This window comes from Pan troglodytes, chromosome 18 (assembly GCF_028858775.2).
Source record: "Pan troglodytes isolate AG18354 chromosome 18, NHGRI_mPanTro3-v2.0_pri, whole genome shotgun sequence".
NCBI lineage: Eukaryota > Metazoa > Chordata > Mammalia > Primates > Hominidae > Pan > Pan troglodytes.
Genome location: NC_072416.2, coordinates 18,816,774 through 18,833,139, shown reverse-complemented (window position 1 = coordinate 18,833,139; position 16,366 = coordinate 18,816,774). Strand labels below are relative to the sequence as shown.

The following is a 16,366-nucleotide window of genomic DNA, read 5'->3' as shown; positions in this document are numbered from 1 at the left end:
CAGGCCAAGCATGGTGGCTCACACCTGTAATCGCAGCACTTTGGGAGCCTGAGGCAGGCAGATCGCTTGAGCCAGGAGGATTGCTTGAGCCCAGGAGTTCGAGGCTGCAGTGAGCTATGATCACACCACTGCACTCTGCACTCCAGCATGAACAACAGAGCAAGACCTTCTCCAGAAAAAAATAAAACCCCTCAAAACCAGATAAAGATATCTGCAAAGATAACAGGAAATAATATTTCTCCCAAGGACACTGCAGCTGTAAAGTGCCATGGTGACTTCCTACTGTGAACCACTGCTTTCTGACTTGCTGAGAAACTTTGTTTCATGAAATCATAGATAGATAATTTGTAGTTTGAAAATATATCAGTACAGGCCGGGTGCAGTGGCTCACGCCTGTAATCCCAGCACTTTGGGAGGCCAAGGCAGGTGGATCACCTGAGGTCAGGAGTTCGAGACCAGCCTGACCAACATGGTGAAACCCCGTCTCTACTAAAAACACTAAATTAGCCAGGCATGGTGGCGGGTGCCTGTAATTGCAGCTACTTGGGAGGCTGAGGCAGAACTGCTTGACCCTGGGAGGTAGAGGTTGCAGTGAACTGAGATCGTGCCGTTGTACTTCAGTCTGGGCGACAAGACCAAAACTCTGTCTCAAAAAAAAAAAAAAAAAAAAGAAAAAAAGAAAAGAAAAGCAAATATGTCAGTACAAATGAAATTTTTTCCTCTTGCTTGGAGGATCTGGGCAGTTGGATACCCAGGCACAGCAATTCAGATAAGGGTTCCCTGAACAAAGTGGTCCACATTTACTAAACTTTAGAAGTTAATTTTTGTCTTTGTTTGGTGAAGCAACCCATAGCTGCTCAGTTGCTCTGGTGTCCCTCTCCCTCTTTTTTTTTTTTTTTTTTTTTGAGACAGGGTCTCACTCTGTTGCCCAGGCTGCAGTGCAGTGGTGCAATCACAGCTCAGTAGAACCTCTACCTCCTGGGCTCAAGCAATCCTCCCACCTCAGCCTCCCGAGCAGCTGGGAATACAGGCATGTACCACCATGCTTGGCTAATTTTTGTATTGTTTGTGGAGATGGGGTTTTGCCATGTTGCCCCAGCTGGTCTTGAACTCCTAGCTTCAAGTGATCCCCCAGCCTCGGCCTCCCAAAGTGCTGGGATTATAGGCGTGAGCCACCATCCAGCCTTTCCTTGTTTTCAGTAAATGAATAAACCTGACTTTCTCACTAAAGGTTAGTCCCTGGTGGCCAGGCTGGTCTCGAACTCCTGGGCTCAAGCAATCCTCCCACCTCAGCCTCTCAAAGTGCTGGGATTATATGTGTGAGCCATCACGCTCAGCCTCATTTATGTATTTGTTATGGCTGCCTTTGCACTCCCATGATAGATGTGAGAAATGGTGGCAGAGACTGCAGGGCCTGCAAAGCCTAAAAAATGTACAATCTGGCTCTTTACAGAAAAACTTTGCGGACCCCTGGTCTAAATGTTCTGAGTACATAAGTGAGCAAAACACAGCTAAATTCCTCCATCATGGAGCTGAAATTCTAGTGGGAAAAAGAAAAAGATTTACGTACTTACAAGACACCATAAATACATCTAGTATATGACTTGTATATAACTTAGGGTAATTAAATGGTAAGAAAAGAAGTGGCCGGGCATGGTGGCTCACACCTGTAATCCCAGCACTTTGGGGGGCCGAGATGGGCGGGTCACCTGAGGCCAGGAGTTCAAGACCAGCCTGGCCAACATGGCAAAACCCTATCTCTACTAAAAATACAAAAACTAGCTGGGCGTGGTGGTGCCAACCTGTAATCTCAGCTGCTCCGGAAGCTAAGGTGGGAGGAAGCACCATGCCCGGCCTGCTTCCACTTTTTGGCTACTGTGAATAATGCTGTTGTGAACATGGGTGTACAAATATCTGTTCGAACCCCTGCTTTCATTACTTCTTTTTTTTTTTTTTTGAGACGGAGTTTCACTCTTGATGCCCAGGCTGGAGTGCAATGGTGCAATCTCGGCTCACCACACCCTCTGCCTCCCGGGTTCAAGCGATTCTCCTGCCTCAGCCTCCCGAGTATCTGGGATTACAGGCACGCGCCACTGTGCCCGGCTAATTTTATATTTTTAGTAGAGAGAGGAGTTGTCCTTGTTGGTCAGGTTGGTCTCGAACTCATGACTTCAGGTAATGCACCTGCTTCGGGATCCCAAAGTGCTGGGATTACAGACGTGAGCCACTGCGCCCGGCCTCAGTTATTTTGGTTATATACCTAGAAGTAGAATTGTTGTATTTTTTTCCAGCAGGATTTTATACCAAGGACAAAGGGAGGCCATGGGAAGCTGCATGCAGGGTACTTTACTAGGTCCCCTGGGGCTGCTGTGAGGCGTTCTGATTGTAGTGGGGAAAGAAAGGAAGTGGGGAGACCAAGGAGGAGGTAGGTACAGAAGTTCAGGTCACAGGTAGCAGCAGCTTCAAGGTCCCAATCTGGGCCAGGCGCTCACGCCTGTAACCCTAGCACTTTGGGAGGCCAAGGCGGGCGGATCACTTGAGGTCAGGAGTTCAAGACCAGCCTGGCCAACATGGTGAAACCCCGTTTCTACCAAAAATACAAAAATTGGCTGGGCGTGGTGGTGTGTGCCTGTAGTCCCAGCTACTTAAGAGACTGAGGCAGGAGAATCGCTTGAACCTGGGAGATGCAGGTTGCGGCGAGCCAAGATCCTGCCACTGCACTCCAGCCTGGGCGACAGAGCGAGACTCTATCTTAAAAAAAAATAAAAATAAAATTAAAAAAATGCTCTCAGTCTGGCTGGGGAGGCCATATGGAGCAAATAAATAAATGAATGATTACAAATAGTGAAAAGTACTCCTAAATAAACGAACAAGAACAGAGCGCTGTGATTACAGGAAATAAAAAGAGGAACTCTGGCATTCTCTGTGCTACCTATCAGTTTAGTGATGCTTGAAATCCAAAATTCAAATCTTGCATTTTAATCATGAATCACTTTGCTGCCAGTTGAGTGGGTTTGATGCAGGGCTGAGTCTGTCGGTCTAAGGGTTTGTTACATTGTGAGAGCCCCTAATGGGGAGGAAGGGGTTTAGAAAGAAGGCAAAGGGGGTGGTGTGAGCCTGTGGCTGAAAGAGTTGCACAGAGAGGCTTGGTGGTTAGGAGCAGAGCTGAGCCTTATCTCTGCCACATTCCAGCTGCTGGATCTGCAACAAATTACTTCTTCCCTCTAAACCCAGTTTCCGCTTTTGGAAAATGGTAGACTAATTGGTTTGGTCTATAATTACTTCCTTCTTTGTTTTGGTCACTCCTGTGTCTACAGCACCTAAAACAGTATCCAGCACACAGGAGACTCGCAATAAATTTCTTTCTTGCTTTTCTTTCTTTCCTTTTATTTCCCTCCTTCCCTCCCTCCCTTCTTTCTTTCTTGCTGTCTTTCTCGCTTTCTCTCTTTCTTTCTTTCTCTCTCTTTTCTTTCTTTCTCTCTCTCTCTCTCTCTTTCTTTCCTTTCTTGATGGAGTCTCACTCTGTCTCTGAGACTGGAGTGCAGTGGCGCCATCTCGGCTCACCTCAACCTCTGCCTCCCGGGTTCAAGTGATTCTCCTGCCTCCACCTCCTGAGTAGCTTGGATTACAGGCATGCGCCACCATGCCTGGCTAATTTTTGTATTTTTAGTAGAGACGGTGTTTCACCATATTGGTCAGGCTGGTCTTGAACTCCTGACCTCAGGTGATCCACCCGCTTCGGCCTCCCAGAGTGTTGGGATTACAGGCGTGAGCCACCGTGCCCGACTCACGTTTATTTATTTTCTATTTTAAAAATTTTAATTGAGGCTGCGCACAGTGGCTCACGCCTGTAATCCCAGCGCTTTGGGAGGCTAAGGCAGGAGGGTCGCCTGTGGCCAGGAGTTCAAGACCAACTTGGGTAACGTAGTGAGATCCCATTTTACATAAATATTATAAAAAATGTTAGTCAGGCGTGGTGGTGTCCCCCATAGTCACAGCTACTTGGGGGGCTAAGGCAGGAAGATTGCTTGAGTCCAAGAGTTTGAGGCTACAGTGAGCACCACTGCTCTCTAGCCTGAGCAACAGAGCAAGAGCAAGATCATAGCTCAAAAAATTTTTTTTAATTGAGTTTAACTTTCATAGAGCAAAGTACAGCAACTTTAAATGTCCTCTTGATGAAGTTTTTTTTTTTTTTTGAGACGGAGTCTCACTCTGTTGCCCAGGCTGGAGTGCCGTGGCACGATCTCGGCTCACTGCAATCTCTGCCTCCTGGGTTCAAGTGATTCTCCTGCTGCAGCCTCCAGAGTAGCTGGCATTACAGGCGTGCACCAGGACACCTAATTTATGTATTTTTAGTAGAGATGTGGGTCCGCCATGTTGGCCAGGCTGGTCTTGAACTCCTGACCTCAAGTGATCCACCCACCTTGGCTTCCCAAAGTGATGGGTGGGATTACAGGCATGAGCCACTGCACCTAGCCAAGCTCAATGAATTTTAAAATATAAATGTGTGTGTACGTGTGTGTGTGTGTGTATATATATGTTTAAAACCACATAACTACCACCAAATCAAGTTATAGAACATTTCCATCTCCCTAGGACATTTCTTCCTATCTTGACTTTGATCAACATATGTTATTATTATTATTATTATTCAGAGACAGGGTGTACCTCTGTTGCCCAGGCTGGAGTGCAGTGTTGCAATCGTACACAATTCACCGCAGTCTGGAACTCTGGGGCTCAAGCAATTCTCCTATCTCAGTTTCCTGAGTAGCTAGGACCACAGGTGTGTGCCAATATGCCCAGCTAATCTTTAAAATTGTTTTGTTGAGGCAGGCATGGTGGCTCACGCCTGTAACCCCAGCACTTTGGGAGGCCGAGGCAGGCGGATCACAAGGTCAGGAGTTTGAGACCAGCCCGGCCAACATGGTGAAACCCCGTCTCTACTAAAGATACAAAAAAATTAGCCAGGTGCGGTGGCACGCACCTGTAATCCCAGCTACTTGGGAAACTGGGGCAGGAGAATCACTTGAACCCAGAAGGCAGAGGTTGCAGTGAGCTGAGATCATGCCTCCGCACTCCAACCTGGGCAAAAGGGAGAGAGTCTGTCTCAAAAAATAAAAAAAAAAAAGAAATTTGTTTTGTAGAAATGAGGTCTCACTATGTTGCCCAGGCTGGTCTCAAACTTCTGGCCTGAAGCAATCCTCCTGCCTGGGCCTCCCAGATTGCTGGTATTACAGACATGAGCCACAGTGCCTGGCTCTTGAATAATGTATATTAGTTTTGCCTATTGTTGAACATCGTGTAAATGAGATCATGGAAAATATGCTCTTTTGTGTCTGGCTTGTTTTGCTCCTTGTTGTGTTTTGTGGGATTCATACATATTGTTGCTATTATGAACATTTTTTGTAGATGTGTTTTGGTGGATGTAAGCTCACCTTTCTTTTGGAGGCGAGTGGAATTTCTGTGTCACTATGTAATTGTATGTTTCACTTTAGCACGAATTGTTAGTTTTCTTTTTTTTTTTTGGAGATGGAGTCTCACTCTGTCACCTAGGCTGGAGTGAAGTGGTGCGATCTTGGCTCAGAGCAACCTGTGCCTCCTGGGTTCAAGTGAGTGTTGTGCCTCAGCTCCCCAAGTAGCTGGGACTATAGGCATGTGCCACAACGCCCAGCTAATTTTATTTTATTTTATTTTATTTTTGAGACAGAGTCACTCTGTCGCCCAGGCTGGAGCGCGGTGGCGCGATCTTAGCTCACTGCAACCTGCGCCTCCCAGGTTCAAGCAATTCTCCTGCCTTAGCCTCCCGAGTAGCTCGGATTACAGGCATGTGCCACCATGCCTGGCTAATTTTTTTGTATTTTTAATAGAGATGGGGTTTCCTCATGTCAGCCAGGCTGGTCTTGAACTCCTGAGCTCAGGCAATCCACCCACCTTGGCCCACCTTTTTGTATTTTTTGTAGAGATGGGGTTTCACCATGTTGCTCAGGCTGGTCTCAATCTCCTGAGCTCAAGAGATCCACCTGCCTCGGCCACCCAAAGTGCAGGGATTACAGGCGTGAGCCACCGTGCCTGGCCAGTTTTCAGTTTCTTTTCTTTTTTTTTTTTTTTTTTTGAGACAGAGTCTTGCTCTGTCACCCAGGCTGGAGTGCACTGGCGCGATCTCAGCTCACTGCAAGCTCCACCCCCCAGGTTCACGCCATTCTCCTGCCTCAGCCTCCTGAGTAGCTGGGACTACAGGCACCCGCCACCATGCCCGGCTAATTTTTTTGTATTTTTTTTAGTAGAGACGGGGTTTCACCGTGTTAGCCAGGATGGTCTCGAACTCCTGACCTCGTGATCCACCCGCCTCGGCCTCCCAAAGTGCTGGGATTACAGGCGTGAGCCACGGTGCGCGGCCAATTTTCAGTTTTTTTTTTTTTTTTTTTTTTTTTTGAGACAGAGTCTCGCTCTGTCACCCAGGCTGGAGTGTAGTGGTGCGATCTCTGCTCACTGCAAGCTCCGCCCCCCAGGTTCACGCCATTCTCCTGCCTCAGCCTCCTGAATAGCTGGGACTACAGGCACCCGCCACCATGCCCAGCTAATTTTTTTGTATTTTTTTAGTAGAGATGGGGTTTCACCGTGTTAGCCAGGATGGTCTCGAACTCCTGACCTCGTGATCCGCCCGCCTCGGCCTCCCAAAGTGCTGGGATTACAGGCGTGAGCCCCGGTGCGCGGCCAATTTTCAGTTTCTTAACTGCATAACCAAACAGTTGGCTCCAGCCTGGCTTCTCTTAAGCACCAACTACGCGTAAAAGCTCAGCCCTGCTGTCATCTTGTAGGTCCTTCAAGTCACTTTGGCTGAATTTCACAACAAGCAAAATAAAATTGAATACAGAGACTGAAGACGTTGGTGGTTCTGGGCTGACTGGATGCATTTGCAAATAAAAGTCGGATCGTTTTGGGATTTCCTCCCTAACAATGGCCAAGGCCTCCTTCTCCAGCACTGGCTGTGTGTGGGCAGTGTGCCAAGTCCTTGCTAACGCTGCATTCCAGGAGATGGAGATACACAATAGCCAAGTAAACAAATAATCAAGATAGTTTGTGGTGGAGATATCATTGCTACATCGGGGTGATGTGACTGAGAAGATCGAGGGGAAGGGAGGAGAGGGGAGGCTGTGGATGGGGAAGCCAGGGAGTTGCTGAGCCTTGAAAGTTACAAGAGAGTCCTGTGGGAAGGATGGAGGGACGGGTGGGCCAGGCAGGGCAAACAGTATGGACAGAGGTCCAAGGGAGGGAAATGCTGGGCCCAGGTATGAGACAGAATGGCCCCCAGCATGGCTGGAGGGCCACAACAGAGGGGGACAGCAGGAAGTGACGAGGGAAGAGCAGATCACACTCAGTCTTCCAAGTCACAGTAAGGAATCTGAGTTTTATTCTCATGGGTGCAGGAAACCATTTCAGGAGGGGAACGCGACTTTAGAACCAGTGTGGGGAGAATCAGAACTGCAGGATGGGCTGGGCGCAGTGGCTCATGCCTGTAATCCCAGCACTTTGGGAGGCTGACTGAGGTGGGTGGATCACCTGAGATCAGGAGTTTGAGACCAGGCTGGCCAACATGGAGAAAACCCATCTCTATTAACAATACAAAAATTAGCTGGGCATGATGGCATAATACTCGGGAAGCTGAGGCAGGAGAATTGCTTGAACCCAGGAGGCGGGGGTTGCAGTGAGCCAAGATCGCACCACTGCACTCCAGCCTGGGCAACAGAGTGAGACTCTGTCTCAACAAAAAAATCAACAACAACAACCACCAACTGCAGGATGGGCCAGGCTCAGCGGCTCATGCCTGTAATCCCAGCACTTGGGAGGCCGAGGCTCCCCAGGTCACCTGAGGTCAGGAGTTCGAGACCAGCCTGACCAACATGGCAAAACCCTGTCTCTACTAAAAATACAAAATTAGCCAGGCATGGTGGTACATGCCTGTTATCCCAGCTACTCGGGAGGCTGAGGCAGGAGAATCACTTGAACCTGGGAGGTGGAGGTTGCTGTGAGCCAAGACCACACCATTGCACTCTAGCCTGGGCAATGAGAGCAAAACTCCATCTCAAAAACAAACAAACAAACAAACAAACTGCAAGATGGATACTGGATTGCAGGAAGGATTTTTAAAAAATAGTGAGCACTTTCACTACAATAGCAGTTGATCCTTACAAAGTGCTCACCATGGGGCAGTGGCCTGTTTCTCAGTTCTTCACATGTAGTGACTCATTTCATCCTTCCAACAACCCAATGGGGTGCTTATTGTTTCCATTTTACAGATGGGGAAACTGAGGCTCAGAGAAGTGAACTGACTTATTTCCTGGAGCATACAACTAACTAGACGATGATGGGGCCAGAATTCAAACCCAAGGGGTTAGGTTCTGGAATCCACACTTTATGACAGCATGCTAATGAATATTTATTCAATGAATAATGAGTGAATATTCTTATAATGTGCATTTATTGAAGGAAGGAAGCAAGCAAGCAATGGGAGCAGGGAGCTTAAGAGACTGCTACAGAGGCCCTGGTGAGAGGTGACGGGACCCTGAACTAGGAAGAGGCGGTGGAGTCAGAGGAATGGACAGAGATAAGAAATATTTCAGCATCATACTGTCCAAGGCAGGAACCGCTATCTAAATTAACTAAAATCTTAAAAATTCAGTTCTGCAATATACTTGCCACTTTTTAAGAGCTCAATTAAGTGAACTTTTAAGTGAACTTTGTGCTCATCACAAAGTTCTTTTGGATAGCACCGTTTTAGATGAAACAGCACCTGCTGATGGCATGGGTGCTGGAAATGAGAGCAGGGTGGCCTCTTCTTCATCTTCACAGCCTCTCCATAAGCTCAGCTCAGAGAGGTCAAGTGACCCGTGCATAGCTACATAGCTAGGAAGCCATCTGAAAGTCCTACTCTTTCCTGCACCTCTCTGTTACCACACTTAATTCATTCACTCAACAGAGGGCAGTTGAGCTACACTATTTTGGTTCCTGGGGAGATGACATGTGGCTCACACATGGGTTCGGCTCCTAGGGGATCAAATGCCTCTGTGGTCAGCTGAAAAACAGCCCCCACAAGAATGTCCATGGCCTATCCTCAGAATCTGTGAATATGTTTGCTTGAGATGAGGAGACTGTCTTGGATCATCTAGGTGGGGCTAATATAACCACAAAGGTACTGGGCCTTATAAGAGAGAGGTAGGGGGACCAGAGAAAGAGATTTGAAGATACCATGCTGCAGGATTTAAAGATGGAGGAAGAGACCATGAGCCAAGGAATGCAGGTGACCCCTAGAAGCCAGAAACCTAGGAAACCAAGTCGGCAGGTTGTTTTAGCATTTATATCCTCATAGCTAGGTAGCATTATATCTCTAGATCCAGACTATTCATTGTCAAACATCAAATGTGTACATCCTACCATGGAATATGAGAATTCAGTTCCCATCTAATCCTCTTCCCTTTCCCCACAGAGCCAAGTCCATCACAGGTAGTTATTCTGGTTAGATAAATACTCCAAACTTGCACAGCTGGGCTCCTTAGTCCAATGTGATTACTTCTCCTTCCATCCCAACTTTTCGTTTTTCCTGGAGTTTATAATTGCCTTTGTTTTATTGTTTCCAGGTTTTCTATCTATATCAACCCCAAACTTATTAATTGTTTCAATCTTCTCTCAATACAGTTCATTGCCATCCTACCATCCATCACCATCTGAAATTCTAATTACTAGTTTTTAATTGTCCTTCCAGATAATTTCATGCAAATAGGAAGCATATGCACGTCCATGCAATCGTGCTCTTTTTAAAGACACACACGGTTACATTATGCATATGCTGGTTTGCCCTTGTGTTTTCCACTCAACGGTATTATCTATAAAGAGCATTCTCTCTGAGCATAAATAGATCAGCCTCACTCTTTGTAGTGGCTACCTGGAAATGCTATATTTTATTTAAATAACCTCTGTTGATTATAGCTTTAGTTGCTTCCAGACCTTCAAATATATATATATAAATATAAATATATTAAATATAATACATATTATATATTATGTAAATATATATATGCAGTCCATCCTCATTATTTATATATTCTATATTTTCAAATTCACCGACCTGCTGAAAGTTATTGGTAACCCCAAAATCAATATTCATGGCACTTTTGTAGTCATTTGTGAACATGTGCAGAGTAAGGAAAATTCGATTCCCCCAATGCACACGTTCCCAGCTCAGGTTGAACAGGGGAATGCTCTACCTTCTAGTTTCAACTCTCATACTGTAAACAAGTGACCTTTCTGTAGTGTATTTAGTGCCACCTTTTTTTGTATTTTTGTGGCTTTTTGTTAGTTATTTTGCAGTTTAAAATGTCCCCTCAGATGTGCTCCCTTCGGCAGCACACATACAAAAATGTCCCCAGCATAGTGCTCAAGTGTTGGCTCATGTTTCCAAGCACAATAAAGTTGTGATACCCATTATGTAATAAATACACATCAGATAAACTTCATCCAGGCATCAGCCACAGAGCTGCTGGCTGTGAGTTCAGTGTCAATGAATCAACAATATATATTAATATATGTTACTTGCATATAAATACAATAGTGAAAACTCTCTCAATGATTCTAAAATTGAGTTACTATCTTCTGCCTATGTACCTAGGTCTTCAAAGAAACAGTGATACCAATCACCAAATATGGCACTGATGTGTTTGTGGCTTGATAAATGTGAAATACTAAAGTGACAGTTTAACATCTTCCCTATCAACACAGATGGCTGTTATGCAATTAGATAAGATTCTGCATATCAAATCTTTAGTTCAAGTCCCGGCACAGAGTACATGTTCAATAAATGCTAGTTTTTTAGAAGGAGAAGAGGTATGGAACCAAATGATAGCAGGTGTCATTAAGAGTTTAAGTTTGCCTGCCTCCGCAGAAGACCATATATCACAAATGTTTAGTGAGCATCTACATGGTGCCAGGTATAAAGAGAGGCACTTGGAACCATGAACAAATCAAAGATCTCTGCACTCATGGATCTTTTCTTTCATAGGGTGGATCTCGACTACAGATTTAAAAAAAAAAAAAAACAATAAAAAGCAGTTCCACTTACGTGCATAGAATGGACTGGTCCTCCCGATCTGCAAACAGAAAGAAAAAAGAGCCGTGAATTAAAATGAGCTCTGAGCTAAGGGTCTGGACTTGGCTCCTCCCAGGGCCCTCCCATTCTAAAGCTTCTCCATGCTGGCCTCATTGGAAGTGACAACAGGTCAGCTGGGCTCATTGCACAGGCCACAGGGCCCAAGACCAAAGCCAAAAGGGCAGCCCCAAAGTCCCAGAGGCAGTCCCAGAAAGATGCTGGAGGCTGACTGATCCAGGAGTCATTAGCATCCAGCCACATCAGCTCTGGAGGTGTCCTGGGAGGCCCACCCCACCCAGATTAGGTTAGGGACCAAACGTAGATGTTGGATCTATACAGATCGGGGTCCCACTTAGCCACTTCTCCTCTCTGTGGCCTTGGGTAAATATTCTTAAACTCCATGCCTCAGTTCCTTCATCTGTAATATAGTATTGTGCATATTTGTGTTTTTTTGTAAATCCAGCATCCATTTTCTCTTCTTCCAGAAGCATCCTGTGGTCCTTGAGGTTTCCCCCATCACCCCTGCCATCATGTACAGTCTTAGTGGGACTGCCTCTTAGGTACCTTCAACAAAGAGGTAAGAATGTGTTCCAGGCTGCATTGGTCAGACTCTCTGGCCTAAAACTCCAAGCTCAGTCAAGGACAGGGAAGCACAGCAGGTGGACAGAGCCCTGAGGCAGACTTCCTTTCTGCCCCTGGGCCCAAGCAGCCCAGTTTCTGTCATTTACCTAGCCTGATTCCTAGTGTTCCCACTGCATCTGTGAGCTCCTCCATACTCCCCTACAAATCCCTTTCCTCTACTAGATGACAGAGTCAGTCTCTCTTGTTTACCACCAGAGAAACCCAAAAGATACAGAGGTCATCAAAGAACTAGATGTGATTAAGCAGACATTACCCATCACCTTCTACTCTTAAAGAGGCCTCTGACGTGGAGCCAGGCTCTGAAGACCCATTTCCTTCCCAAAGAGAGATCTGAGAACAGTTACCAATATGTTCAATGGTCACCTAACAATGTAGAAATCCCAGCATCATATCTGCTGGTAGACAATGCCACAGTGGCAAGCATTTCTTAAATCCACTCCCTGGCTTCAGTCCTACTAGTTCAGTGCTCAGCTCTCACAAGCTTCATTTCATCAAAAATCTCCTAGGCTTGATTTTACATTGTATCTCTAGTACTGGCACATAGATGGTAGGTGCTGAATTATGCTTGTTAGATGGATGGATTGAGGGATGGATGAGTAGATGGATGGGAAGATGAGTGGATGGAAGGAAGGAAGAAAGGAAGGAAGGGTAGATGGGTGAATGGAAGAGTGGGTAGATGGGTAGGTAGATGGATGGGTGGGTGGATGGATGGATGAATAGACAGATGGACGGGAGGGTGGATGGGTGGGTGGATAGGCAGATGAGTAGGTGAGTAGGTGGGTGGGTGGATGGGCAGATGGGTGGGAAAATGGGTGGGAAAATGGATGGACAGATGAGTAGATGGATGGGAGGATGGAAGAAGAGGTGGATGGGCAAGTGAGTGGAAGGAAGAAAGGAAAGAAGGAAGGAAGAAAGGATGGGTGGATGGAAGAATGGATGGATAGGTAAATGGACGGGAGGATAAATGGATGGGAGGCTGGGTGAATAGGCAGATAGATGGCTGGATGGAAGGATAGACAGATGGATAGATAGAGAGATAGGAAGACAAATGGATGAGTGGGTGGGTGGGTAGGTGGACAAATGGATGGAAAGAAGGAAGGAAGGATGGATGGATAGATAGGAAGAAAGAAAGAAGAAAGGAGGGAAGGGTGTGTAGATGGGTAGGTGGGTGGGTATATGGCTGGTTGGACGGATGGTTGGACGGAGGAGGGAAGGATGAGTGAGTGGATGAGAGAGTGGATGGGTGGGTGAATGGGAGGGAGGACAGAGTGTATAGGTGGGTAAATGAGTTGGATGGATGGATGGATGGATGGATGGATGGATGGATGGGAATATGAATGGGAGGATGGATGGGACTGAAGAAGGCAAGGTGAAAGAGATGACTCTTTCTTCCGTCTGTAATCTTAAGAGAGAACTGATTGGATGTGGGCACGTTCCTCAGATTCTATGCCCAACTCCAATCAGTTCTCTCTCTCTTCCCTCGGATTATAGATGGATGTTTGGGTGGCCTGGTTGAATGAAATCCTCAAGACAAAAGGCCTAAAGACTAGTCAGCTCTGGGGTTTCAATTCTGGTGTGTTTATATAATGGCACATTTAAAAATAGGCAGGCCAGGCGCAGTGGCTCATACCTGTAATCTCACCACTTTGGGAGGCCAAGGAGGGTGGATCACTTGAGTTCAGGAGTTCCAGACCAGCCTGGCTAACATGGTGAAACCCCATCTCCACTAAAAATACAAAAATTAGTTGGGTGTCGTGGCACACGCTTGTAATCCCAGCTACTCAGAAGGCTGAGGCAGGAAAATTGCTTGAACTCAGGAGGCGGACGTTGCAGTGAGCCGAGATCGCGCCACTGCACGCCAGGCTGGGCAACAGAGCAAGACTCTGTTTCAAAAACAAATAAAAAATAAATACATAAATAAAATAGGCAGCCATTGAAAAGAACCAGGCAGAGCTTTATGGATGGACACAGAAAAATATCCAAAATATATTAAGCTAAAAATAAAAGATAAGGTAGCATAGTGTTATACCTTTTGTGTTTTAAAAAGACAGATATATAGGTAGGATGCAGTGGTTCACGCCTGTAATCTCAACACTTTGGGAGGCTGAGATGGGAGGATCACTTGAGGCCAGGAGTTCCAGACCAGCCTGGACAACATAGCAAGACCCAGTCTCTACAAAAAAAAAATTTTTTTAATTAGCTATGTGTGATGGACATACCCCTTGTCCCAGCTACTTGGGAGGCTGAGACAGTAGGATCCCTTGAGCCAAGGAGTTCAAGGTTGCAGTGAGCTGTGATTACACCACTGCACTCCAGCCTGGGCAATGGAGTGAGACCGTATCTCTAAAAACAGACCTGGGATGGGTGCGGTGGCTCACACTTGTAATCCCAGCACTTCGGAAGGCTGAGGCGGGCAGATCACTTGAGGTCAGGAGTTCAAGACCAGCCTGGCCAACATGGTGAAACGCTGTCTCTACTAAAAATACAAAAATTAGCCGGGCATGGTGGCATGCACCTGTAATCCAAGGTACTCTGGAGGCTGAGGCAGGAGAATCACTTCAACCCAGGAGGTGGAGGTTGCAGTGAGGTGAGATCATGCCACTACACTCCAGCCTGGGCAACAGAGCGAGACTCCAAAAACAAAATAAAACAAACAAAAAAAACCAACAAACAGGCCTGAGCCTGAAGTACTGAGAAAAGGGACAGGAGGAAGACCTGCTTTCACCCATTCTACTTCTATCCCGGTTATGTTTGTGCTATGAACACATACAATCTTTTCCTCATCCCACCAAAAATGGTCAATAGAAAAAGAGTCGGTATTGTTCTTTATGAAACCATCATGACCACACAGCTAAAAAAAGACAGAAAAGAAAGAGCCACCGCATTACGATCCCACTAACAGCTCCGATCTCCCGAGCACTCACTGCACTGCAGGCGTATGCTGAACTTCTGTGTTGAAGTGACCCACTGAATTATCTCAGTAGCCCCTGGGGTGGGCACTGGCATTGCCTCCATTTTACAAATAAGGAGAGTGAGGTTCAGAAGTTAGGCAACTTGCCCAAGGTCACTGGGGTGGGTTGAACTGTGACTCCCAAAAGCTATGTTCACTCAGAACCTCAGACTGCGATGTTATTGACTAACCAATTGATTGAGATGGGGTCTCACTTTGTCACCCAGGTGGGTGTACAGTGGCGTGATCTCAGCTCACTGCAACCTCAACCTCCCAGGCTCAAGCAATCCTCCCTCTTTGGCCTCCCCTGTAGCTGGGACTATAGGCACATGCCAGCATGCCCGGCTAATTTTTGTATTTTTTGTAGAGATTGGGTCTTACTATGTTGCCCAGGCTGGATTCACACTCTTGGGCTCAAGTGACCCACTTGCCTCAGCCTCCCAAAGTGCTGGGATTACAGGCGTGAGCCACTGTATCCCACCTGTGATTTTATTTAGAATAAGGGTCTTGCAGATGTAATTAAGGGAAGGATGTTGAGATGAGGTCATCCTGGCTTGGAGTGAGACCTAAATCAATGGTGTCCCTATTTATAAGAGAAAGGAGGCCAGACGTGGTGGCTCACACCTGTAATCCCAGCACTTTGGGAGTCTGAGGTGGGTGGATCACCTGAGGTCAGGAGTTCGAGACCAGCCTGGTGAAACCCATCTCTACTAAAAATACAAAAAATTAGCCAGGCATGGCGGCAGGCACCTGTAATCCCAGCTACTCGGGAGGCTAAGGCAGGAGAATCGCTTGAACCCAGGAGGTGGAGGTTGCAGTGAGTTGAGATTTTGCCACTGCACTCCAGCCTGGGCAACAGAGCAAGACCCCATCTCAAAGAAAAAACAGGAAAAAAGCAATCAAACTTTAATCTCTCCATTATACTCTGGAGACAGACAGATACCCATGCCTTTAGCTTCCACCCAGGGGGAGAAATTCACTCGAGGACAGAGCAAAATGGGAAACCAGTTTAATTTTTTTTTTTTTTTCTGAAATGGAGTCTCGCTCTGTCACCCAGGCTGGAGTGCAGTGGCTCGATCTTGGCTCACTGCAACCTCTGCCTCCTGGTTTCAAGCAATTCTTCCACCTCGGCCCCCCGAGTAGCTGGGACTACAGGTGCGTGCCACCACGCCTGGCTAATTTTTCTATTTTTTGTAGAGACGGGGTTTCACCATGTTGGCCAGGCTGGTCTCGAACTCCTGACCTCAGGTGATCCGCCCGCCTCAGCCTCCCAAAGTACTAAAAAGTGATTTTTTAAAAGAGGGTGAAGGATAGAAGAACCAGGTACCCTGTGATTAGAACCCAGGCAGAGAGAACCTCCTGGGACCGGCCCAGACAACCTCCACTATCTTAAGGAAAGATTTTGAGATGGACAGACAGATGGGCTGTGTTGATCCACGACTTCAGGGAGAGAGGCAGGCTTTCCTGGCAGCCTTGTGAATCCTAGGCCCAGAGCAGGAGAGATTTATAGGCTCAGATGCTCACAGGGCCCCCAGGAGAGGGAGCGGGCTCCAGGAGAAGGCCTGGGAGCTGCCAGCGCGGCTCTGAGCTGGGGGCTGCTGGGAGACCTCTGGCCTGACGTTCCCATCAGAAAC

General features: G+C 46.8%; 1 protein-coding gene across 1 annotated transcript in view; it reads right to left on the bottom strand.

The window, feature by feature from the left end:
* Positions 1 to 16,366, bottom strand: part of LOC749124 (polycystin-1-like) — a 97,124-nt gene that overhangs the window by 47,173 nt on the left and 33,585 nt on the right. The window contains 1 exon segment of the mRNA XM_054668965.2: positions 11,114 to 11,141. Coding sequence (XP_054524940.1) covers positions 11,114 to 11,141 — 28 coding nt within the window.